The following is a 10,375-nucleotide window of genomic DNA, read 5'->3' as shown; positions in this document are numbered from 1 at the left end:
GTTTTAAGCCATTTAGCAGTCAGGCACTGGGACGGGTTGCCCAGGGAGGTGGTGGAGTCACCGTCCCTGGGGGTGTTCAAGGAGAGGTTGGACGTGGTGCCTGGGGACATGGGTTAGTGGTGGCATTGGTAGTAGGGTGATAGCTGGACCAGATGATCCTGGAGGTCTTTTCCAGCCTTAATGATTCTGTTATTCTGTTATCACTCCCGTGGTGATGACAGCCAGCAGCTGGAGCCCGGCGCAGTTTCAGACGTGTTTAATTCATTAGAAACCCACTGTTCTGGCACTGCTTCCCACCAAGCTCCCAGGCAGGGCTCCCGAACTGCCTCATTTTGCCTTTCCATCCCTCCCGGAGGCGGCCCAGGGCCGTGTTTTGCCACAGAGCGCCGAGGCGGGCAGAGCCCCGCGCCCCCAGCCCCGCCATGCCCCCCCCCCTCCTCCCTTCCCCTCACAGCCCCCCAACATGGCGCCCACCCCCTCTCCCCCTCCCCTCCCTCACCGCGCATGCGCTGGATGCCCGGCACTACAACTTCCAGCATGCCCCGCTCCGGCACCATCCCATCAGCCACCGCGGCACCACCCCCTCCTCCCTCTCCTCCCCCTCCCCCGGTAACGGAGCCCCGGTGCCGCCCCCCCCTCCCCGCCCCCCCCGCGTGCTCCCAGCCCTCGCTTCCGCTTCCGGCCTCGCCCTTCCGCTCCCAGAGCGCCCCGCGCCGCGCCATGGCCCACACTGGTGAGGAGCCGGCGGCGCGGCCTCGGCGCCTCCCGCGCGGCCTCGGGGCCCCCCCGCGCCCCTCAGGGACCCCCCCGGCCCCGGGACGCGGCCCCCGCGCTGCAGGCGGGCAGCGAGCGGCCTCCGCCGGGCCTTGGGGCCGGGGGGCGGCGGGGGGAGGGGGGGCGGGAGCGTGCGGCCTGCGCTGAGGGAGCCCGGCCCGGGGGAGGGGTGCGGGCGGCTCGGGGAGGGAGCGGGGAGGGAGTGAGGGGGCAATGAGGAGCCATTCCTGTCAGAAAGAGCAGTCAGGCACTGGGACGGGTTGCCCAGGGAGGTGGTGGAGTCCCCGTCCCTGGGGGTGTTCAAGGAGAGGTTGGACGTGGTGCTTGGGGACATGGGTTAGTGGTGGCATTGGTGGCAGGGGGTGGTTGGACCAGATGGTCTGGGAGGGCTTCAACCTTAGTCGTTCTCTGACTCTGTGATTTTAAGAACCCCTGGGATTGAAAAATATAAGCAAAGCTCGTGAAGGTGATACTCTCAGCTTCTGTTGCATCTTCTCCAAGTAGTTAAACGCTTCAGGTGCTTTTTGGGGGTGGGGCTTCTTCATTTCGGGCCCTTTTTTGTTGTTGTTTCAGTCGGGGCTTAATCCTGCTGGGTTTGCGTGCTCAGACTGGAGTCTGTTCTCCTGTAAATACGAGTGACTAAAACTTGCTCGTTTGGTTCAGCCAGTCTCTAAGCCGGGTAAATATCCCGAGCTCGCAAAGCTCTTGGGAAGTGTCAGAGTGTAACTGCTTCCTATGGCAGGTCGGTGGAGTGTGTGAAGTTTTGTCTCAAGATCTGTTGTAGTTAGCCATATATGCTGAGGTCTTTGTGGACTTTTTTGGTCTGTAGTGGAGTCTTTGTATAATATAGTGAAAAACAGATCTTCCCAGCAAGTGGAATAGAGGCAGCTTCAGCATTTAGCATTGCCTTTGATGTGCTGGCCTGTCTCCCCATAAACATGGTGCCTGAGTTTGCTTGCAGGGCCACCTGTCCAGCCAACAGGACAGTCTGAAAAAAGCAAATGAACAGATATATGACCAGGTTTTGTCATTTTTTTTGTTGTCTTTGCTGGTTTGTGTGATGCCTTTTGGGGTGAAGCAGTGTTACAGGAAATCAGGAAGTTTTATCTAACTCAGAAAACCAGGGGCTCTCCATGCTGAGGTACAGTGACTGCCTGGGTAGAGTCCTTATATGATACTTTGTTGCAGTTCCTAATTCTGGTGTTAGGTGCTGAATGATTTATAGCAATATCTCACACCCCAACAGCTTGTGGCACAGCTCAGAGGTGCACTGCATCCCCCCTGAAACGTTTCCAGCCTCTGATGTGAAGTCCTCTCATGACAGACCAGAAATGACAGCAACGTTAAATATTTATAACTTCACTTCTCCAGTTAAAAGCATGGACAGGGCTTCAGTCTGAAAGCTGTGAATAAAAACACCCAAACCACATCCCCGAAAATGCTGGCATGTGCATGAGGCTTCCAAATGAAGCTCTCGGGAGGTTTGGTTTCAAAATGTGAATTTCACTGCTGGTGTTCCTCAGGTGTATACCCACCTAGTTCCTGTAGTGGGTAAAAGATGTAAGGGCTTCTGGATAGGAGTCAAATAGTGTTTATTTATTATTATTATTATTTTTTTTTTTTTAGAACTTCAACCCTTTTTTGTAAAAGGCTGGTGGGGATGTGTGTTGACAAGATTTTCAATTAGAAAGGAAGTGAGCCGGGCAGATCTGTGAAGGCTGTAATTCAATTTTGGTGGAAATGAGGAGCTGTGTGGTGGGTTAAGGCAGATGTACTGGAAGCTGGGGTAGTTTGTGCCTTGTACCCCCTTCCTTGGAGTTGCTTGTTGCTTTGTCACCACCACACTCTCATGGAGCCCATGTGTGCTTAGGCATGAGTCAGACAATTTCTGGCTTCCTTTGCCCTGGTAGTCGGCTTTAAATCTGGTTAATGAGAATTCGGTAGCAGAGAGCAGTCAGTTTCGCTTTAGCAAGGATACTTCTGCGTACCCTAAGCACCAGTATTTCTGTGATTCTTTATGCCAAACCTCTCAGTGATGTGTCAAGGTGCTGTGAGTTGATGCGGAGACTGGTTTCCTTCCTACTTGTTCAGTGAACAGTTCACATAAACTGTAAAAATGCTTTCTTGTAAGAAATTCCATGCTATTAAGGTTATACAAAGAATTGGCTCTTCAGTACTGCTCATGCTGTGCTAAGAGCTGTACAGTTAACCTTTTTTTCCTGCTGTGCAAAAATGAAAGACTAGTTTGTTTTTTGTTTATTTTTTTTAATAACTTAGTTTCTAGAGGTAAATTTCCTAAAACCATGGTTGTTTTGAAAACAATTTTGTGACCCAACATCTAGAAGAAATTGCATGTGACTATTTTCTAGTTATTAAACTTTGGTATGTTGTATAAGCAGTCCTTAAAATTATTTTTTCTTAGAACAGTTCTTTTAATATTTAGCCTTTTCAGATGCTATTTAATAGCTGCGAAATAACAACCTTTTCTTGTTTCACAGACAATGATTTGCAAGGAACAAATAGTTCAGGATCATTGGGTGGTCTTGATGTTCGTAGAAGAATCCCTATAAAACTGATCTCAAAGCAGACCAATAAAGCCAAACCCGCACCTCGGGCTCCCAGAAATATGAACAGGATGCCTTCCAAGACCCAAGCTGGTGATGAAGGTAAGTAGCTACTCCAACCACCAGCCCTGTAGGAAGGAAGCATGTTATTCTGCAGCTTTGTTCAAGACTTCGGTCATTTTTGGGGACTTAGAATCAGAAGTTCTGTACACTGCAAAGCAAGTTTCACATTTCCAGGTACTGCAGTGCTATAAGGCATAAATGATGCCAATTCCCAAAGTGTTTTTTTGCTGTTCTCATTGTACCTTCTTGCAGAATGGGCCCAGCAGGCTGGGAATGTCGAGGCCTTTCTTGATTATTTCAGTACACAATGATGCATGCCCTTAACAGCAGCTGGTGTCAGCCAGGGAGGTGTTGTAGCTGGCTTGTCTTCTCCTCTTTTCTTCTTTCCACAGAAGAATTTGATTATAACGAAGAGGAGCGGTACGAATGCAAAGGAGGTGAAATGTTTGGAAATCAGAGGAGGTTCCCTGGACCCATTTTCTGGGACTATAAGGTACAGTCACAGATGGAAAACCATGGATCTTTTTCTGTGAATACTTTATAAAATAACAGTGCTTCCCTTGCTAAAAATTTATTCTCTGCTTTCTCATGTTTGTGGGGTTCTTGCTGCATTCTCAGCTAATACAGAAGTAATGAGCTGATGGATGATGATTAAAATAAGCAGCTTTAGTGATTTTTCTCCCTACCTCTTTCTCTCTTCTACCAGATAAACTTGCTGGGGGAGAAGGACGATACGCCCGTCCACTTCTGCGATAAGTGTGGATTGCCCATCAAAACCTACGGGCGCATGGTGAGTAAAACCACCAGGGGAAGCAGCAGCCGTGGTTTCGCTTTAGGTACAACCAGGTCTTGCTGTATCACTGCAAAGCTTCTAGAGATAGTTTATTCAGAGGTCTGCTGAAATCAGCAGCAGAAGAATATCAGGATGGAACCAGGGCCTTAATTGCTGAAATGTTTTGTTCTGGCTGAGTTTACTTTGCTCCTTGATTTAGTAAAGCAAGCTTGAAAGTGTTAAAATGAAAAGCTTTAAAACGAACAACAACCCCAAAATAGGAGCAAAAGTCTTTCAAGTTCAGTGGTTTTCAGTCTTGTACCACTTGGCTTTAAAAGTAAGCTTTTTATGTCCCTGGGTGATTTACAGCCAAGTTAGAAAACACTTTTATGTCTTTAAAACTAGTGTAACTAATTCCCTGAGATTTAGATTTGTGTGATGTAGCAGACCGAGGGCTCTGACCTGATGATTGTTGGTGATTGATGATGCTTTTAAAACATTTCCTGCATGCACATAAGGCAAGTGTAATTAGACTGCATATACAGTTTCTGTAAAGGTTCAATATTACTGGAAAACTTTAATTTTTTACCTATACTTTTTGCCAACTTTTTTTAAAAAAACAACAAAACTAAAACCTTGCTTTCCCAAGCCCCAAACTCACTGTTTTTCAACTGTTCTATTTAAAGTAGACTGCTAACTGCTACATCGTATCTGTTTGTTTCATGAGTAACTTAAGTGCTTCTATTCTTAGGAATTGTGTGCTGTGGAATGATGCATCTTGTGTTGACAGAGCCTTTTTTTCTTCCAGATACCTTGCAAGCATGTTTTCTGCTATGACTGTGCTATACTACATGAGAAAAAGGGAGACAAGATGTGTCCGGGGTAAGTTCTCTTGAAATTTGTTCTTAAAGGAAATGTAGGAGAGAAAATTAAATGCCTCATTTCGGATAATGTATTAGCGTGTTTCTTATTTATGTACATTTAGGAGAGCAGAGTACTCTTACTGCACCACTTGATTATAGCTTCCTATCTCACAGTTAATAGAGTGTGAAAGATTAATGTTTACGTTGCTGTTTAAATATCTGTGTAGATAAAGTGTAATTGCTCGAGTTTGAAAAGGAGCAAGAAGCTGTTTAATTACTGAGTGTGACCCTGGTTAAGTACTAAAACGCCAAGGGAATTTGTGGCAGAGGGTGACGCTATGTCTAAATTTCTACCCCATGAAATTTTTGTTATTTTATAGTTGTATTTGGAGGCTTACAAGTTAGTTTAACTTCAAAATCAACAAAACATTTTTCATTGTTACAGTTGGGGGGGAAATGTGATGTCTAATTTGGATAATTTTGGTAAAATGGTTGGTGTTTAACAACAGCAATGACAAAAACTTGGAGATTATTCTCTCTGTGATGACAGTAAACTAATATTTTCTTCCTTCAGCTGTAACGAACCTGTGCAGCGCATCGAGCAGTGCGTACGAGGGTCTCTCTTCATGTGTAGCATTGTCCAAGGGTGCAAGAGAACTTACCTGTCACAGAGGGACCTACAAGCTCACATCAACCACCGCCATATGAGGGCCGGAAAGCCCGTTACTCGCCCTCCGCTTGAGCCCGTTCACCCTCCGATTGCCCCGCCACCTGCTGAAATTCCTGAGCGCTTCATAATGCCGCCTGAGAAACACCACATGAGCCACATCCCGCCGAAGCAGCACATCATGATGCCCCCGCCTCCTCTGCAGCACGTGCCCCACGAGCATTACAACCAGCCCCACGAAGACATCCGTGCTCCTCCGGCGGAGATGGCCATGGCTCCGCCGCCGCCTCGCCCGGTCAGTCAGGACACCTTCCGCATCTCCACCAGGAAACACAGCAACCTGATAACTGTTCCCATTCAGGATGATTCCAGTTCGGGGGCTCGAGAACCACCTCCGCCGGCCCCGGCACCCGCTCACCATCACCCCGAGTACCAGGGGCAGCCCGTGGTAACGCACCCTCACCACATCATGCCTCCGCAGCAGCATTACGCGCCGCCCCCCCCACCGCCTCCTCCGATAAGCCACCCTTTGCAGCATCCCCCCCAGGCAGCGGGCACTCCTCACATGGTGTACAGCCAAGCTCCTCCGCCGCCAATGACCTCTGCTCCTCCTCCCATCACCCCGCCGCCTGGACATATAATTGCCCAGATGCCACCCTACATGAATCATCCTCCTCCGGGACCTCCCCCTCCTCAGCACGGAGGCCCCCCCGTAAACGTAAGCGCGCCCCCTCCCCACCACTACAACCCTAACTCTTTGCCACAGTTCAGTGAAGACCAAGGAACTCTTAGCCCCCCCTTCACGCAGCCAGGGGGGATGAGTCCAGGGATTTGGCCAGCTCCACGAGGGCCGCCTCCACCGCCGAGAATGCAAGGGCCTCCTGCTCAGGCCCCTCTTCCTGGACCGCACCACCCTGATCAAGCCAGATACAGACCCTATTACCAATGATAACGAGCAGTTACATGAATAGAGAGTGCTATGAAGAGGATAAAACTATATACAACAGCCTTTTAATTAATTGTCGGGGAGGGGGGGGTTGTTTTTTTAAATACTGTCATTTTGACTGTAAGACGTTTTGGGGTTTGGATCTTTAATGATTTTTAAGCCTTGGATGTAGGACTCTGACTTCAGATACTCTGTAGTGCTAAAATAAGTGGCTTAGTAGACCACAGTTGCATTTTAACAGAACTTCTGTCTATAGTGTGGCTAAATTGTCCTTAAGATGAACGCTTGTAATATTACTTCCTGGAGAAAAAGAACACGTGTTGTACCATTCTGAATATTGTTTTTGTTAAATCCAATGTTTAGTTTCACTTGTGATACATTTTTGTTAACCTGTGTACAATAATTAAATTGAAACATGGTTGTAAAAGTGCTGGGTTTTTATGTGAAGTTAACACAGACACGGTTCCAGGACACCGTTTTGGCACTGATGCTATCCAAGTGGGAAACATAAGGGGCAATACTAAGGAAACTGATATTTTTACTAACATTTACTGTTACTTTCAATGAATTCAGGCTACGGTGAATTCATGACAGGAGAAGTCAGACATCCAAACACTGTATTTCAGGTTTGTTGGGTTTGTTTTAGTTTCTTTTTTTTGTCTTTTTTAATTTGTGCGGTATCAAGACCAAGATAAATTTACCAGAAATGCAGCTTTGGGCGTGACACAAAAGCGGGTTATGATGTTACGGGTGTGGGTGGTGGTTTTGGGGCTGGTTTTGTTTGAGAAGATTCTGTTTACATGTACACTCCTCAGTGGTGTGAATTCAAACTATCTTGTTTACTTATGCTTATGTTTGTGTGGAAGTGGCCGTGAGCTGGCTTGCCATGTCTGAGAGAAGAAGATTGCTTTTGGTGAAGTGGCATTTACCTCTGTCACTTTATATAATACGTACAGTTGGAAAACTTCCCATTTGGTAACGTGAAAGAAGGGGTCTGAAATCCCTCATGTAGATACGAAAAAAATAATAAAAGCTACACACCTTTTATCTGTTGTTTCAACTTTTGTGCTACATCCTTAATTGGACAGTTGAGTCCTTTTTTTTTTTTTTTTTTTTAATAAAGGTGGCAATATAGGCAGGCCCTGGGGGCTGTTCTGGCCCCAGATTTAGGTTTTATAAGCATGCTCTTAAATATAAGATGTGAATGTTCTCTTTAAGTGCAGCTGGTAACTGAGCCAGACAGTGATAAGACAGTTTTGAATGTTTGCCTTTGTGTTTCTAATCAATGTTAGTGATGAGCCTTTTTTTCTTTTTCTCCAAAATGTCACGTTTCTAGTAGTGGTGATTTTAGATGAAGAAATCCTGCCTGTTCTTTTTTTTAAGGTTTGTAATTTCCTACTGAAAATCTGAATTCTCTTTAAAACCTCACTCTATTTTGTAACTTTTTTTTCCTGCCTCATAATTGTTTAGTTTATCGAAGAGCTCTGGCAGTACAACATTACAAATTTTGTAGTTCTGTGTCAACCGTGTATTTTTTAAATTACCTGAGCAAGTGTTCTCTAAATCTGCTCTGTCCTTGACTGCCATTGATTTCTTTGTGGCAACGGGCAAATCTTTTGCTCTACCTTTCAAACAAATGCAGCTGTGTGACAGCTCTTTGGAGATGTGCAAATAAATTCTGGGATGTACAGTAAATTCTGGGGTGTGCAAATGGCTGGTACGTGTCAGCTGGCAGAAAGTGCTCAGCTGTGGTGTGCCTGTTTCGAAGACAGAGTTCTTTGGTTTGGTTTCTCTGCAGAATAAGTCATTTTAAATAAAACACTGGCAAAGAAAAAAGGTTGGTTGTGGTATTGTGCTGCGGTACATGGCAGGATGACGATTGAGTGCTTCAGTGTGCGTGAAGGAGAAAATGACCGCCAGCAGTGTTTTGTTTCTGTAATTTATAATAAATACATGAGGAACCTTTAAACTCTCCCTTTTCTCATTGCTATTAGGAGGTTGTTTTGGGCAGATTTGTGTTACAGAATGTAACTTCATTGCAGAGGAAATCCACACGTCTGAAGTGACTGATGCTCCTTGACTCCGGAGAGCCAAGCTGACGGCTGGCAGACCTTTTCTGGAGAGACTTACCGATGGCTTTTGGCACCGGCTGCATTTTGTTTGTGCTGCGAGATTTACTCGGGTACCACATGGCACGCTGCTGCGCAGGGGTAAACCACAACACAGCGGTGTGCCAGCATCACCAGCATGCTCTGTTTTGTAAAGTAAGGCTCTCTGAAATCAGCTATTAACCCTCAAATATGGTGCTGACAAAGTAACCCAACTCTCTTCATCATGCTAGTTTTTAGAAATAAATCAGATTATGGATTTTTGTTAAAGATTACCTAGTCTGTTGCGAAGCAGATGAAGGTTTCATACCTGTGTCCATTGCTTCATTTTTTAAGCTATTTTTGAAGCACTTCTCTGAAAATCCTGGGAGAATTTAACTTTAGTTGGTTAAGGGACAAGAGCAGCCCTTGCTCCATCAAAAAGCACAGAAGACAAATATATGTCAGTGTAGAAACTGAGAATTTGGGGGTTTTGTTGATATTTGAGGCAAAGTTGATGTGATTGCTGTATAATGACCCCAAAGTATTACTGATTTTTTTTTTTTATTACACCAGAAGTTAATGGGATCCCTTGAATCGTTTAATGGATCAAAAGTCTTTGTGACTGAGAAGTTGCTGAAAAGTCATCTCCTGTGGAAAGGATTTGGACTTGGGTCAAACTTCTGTGTATTGCTTGGATTGGAAGACCTAACTGTGTTTTACATTTTGAAGTCTTAAGTTTACCTATAAAGGGTAACATTGATACTCTCGTATTTACAAAATTAAAACATGCTTGCATTGGTTGAATTGTTACATTGACAATTGTCTTCGTTTATGTTTTTCTTTGGAGTTTTTATTTTATTTTTAAGACCCTGGTAATTTCAGTGTGAAGTTCAGCAATGCCATATATTGTATTTCCCTGTATGATTAAGGGTCTTTGAGATGGTGAGAAGTACTTTTTGAATTCTTTGCATTCCTAGTTGGGTCTTCCTTTAAAGACAGCCACTGAATTGAGCCGGTTTTATGCTGAACGTTTATCCCTGCCAGTGGCAGTGATCTCCCTCCTGAGGCATTGACAAGCAGAGCTCTGGTTTTAAGAGACCTCTGACAACATTAAAATGTTTGCTATCATGAGATCCTCCAACGGGGCCATTTAAGGGAATGAAAAAGAGTTTGATGATAGTTTGTGTTCACAATGGAATTAATTAGAGGACACAAACGGATGGCCTGGAGACATCCGTGGTTTCAAATTTATCTTCATTTCCATCTCTAATTTTGCTTACAGGATCGCCTGCAACCGTGCATGCTTCATGACAAGCAGCTAATTGCATGAATGCTTCTTTCTTCAGGTTTTGAGAAAGCTATGAGCATAAAGATTGGGTGCTTGATGTGGCGAGTGCCATTTAAGTGCCGTTTTTCATGTTTGTTTAAAAAAGAAAAAATGTCTTAGATCTAATCTGGGAGAGTTGGAAGTCCATAGTGGATAGAGTGTCCACTCCTTTGTGGTCATGGCTCTCAAAGGGAGAGTCAAATTCAGATTGTTAGAAAATAAGTGGAAGTAATTTGTATTAATTTCATGCTGGAGTTTGCAGACATGAAGTAAATGGAGCAAACCGGTCTGTCTTCTGTGTTATGTAAA

The 10,375-nt window shown here is 45.2% G+C and overlaps 1 protein-coding gene across 4 annotated transcripts; it reads left to right on the top strand.

The window, feature by feature from the left end:
• Positions 1-90: 90 nt before the first annotated feature.
• On the top strand, positions 91-7,702 carry CBLL1 (Cbl proto-oncogene like 1). 4 transcript variants are annotated; one of them, XM_068669766.1, is made up of 6 exons: positions 91-112; positions 3,273-3,440; positions 3,794-3,894; positions 4,108-4,191; positions 4,982-5,055; positions 5,611-7,702. In XM_068669766.1, exons 1-6 carry the CDS (start codon positions 109-111, stop codon positions 6,650-6,652), a joined length of 1,473 nt encoding a protein of 490 aa, XP_068525867.1. In that variant the 5' UTR covers positions 91-108; the 3' UTR covers positions 6,653-7,702. The 4 variants fall into 4 exon arrangements, with proteins under 4 accessions (XP_068525867.1, XP_068525865.1, XP_068525864.1 ...); XM_068669764.1 differs by lacking the exon at positions 91-112 and adding an exon at positions 640-733 and having other exon boundaries at positions 3,797-3,894; XM_068669763.1 differs by lacking the exon at positions 91-112 and adding an exon at positions 640-733.
• Positions 7,703-10,375: the final 2,673 nt, after the last annotated feature.

This window comes from Anas acuta, chromosome 1 (assembly GCF_963932015.1).
Source record: "Anas acuta chromosome 1, bAnaAcu1.1, whole genome shotgun sequence".
NCBI classification, from domain to species: Eukaryota; Metazoa; Chordata; class Aves; order Anseriformes; family Anatidae; genus Anas; species Anas acuta.
The sequence above is the reverse complement of the archived record's forward strand: the minus strand, read 5'-3'. Positions and strand labels throughout refer to the sequence as shown.

Bases quoted from the DNA above. Each gene is read 5' to 3' on its own strand.
- CBLL1 (XM_068669763.1), top strand. The intron at 4,192-4,981 runs GTGAGTAAAACC...TTTTTCTTCCAG, and splicing joins TCAAAACCTACGGGCGCATG to ATACCTTGCAAGCATGTTTT. The intron at 5,056-5,610 runs GTAAGTTCTCTT...TTCTTCCTTCAG, and splicing joins GGAGACAAGATGTGTCCGGG to CTGTAACGAACCTGTGCAGC.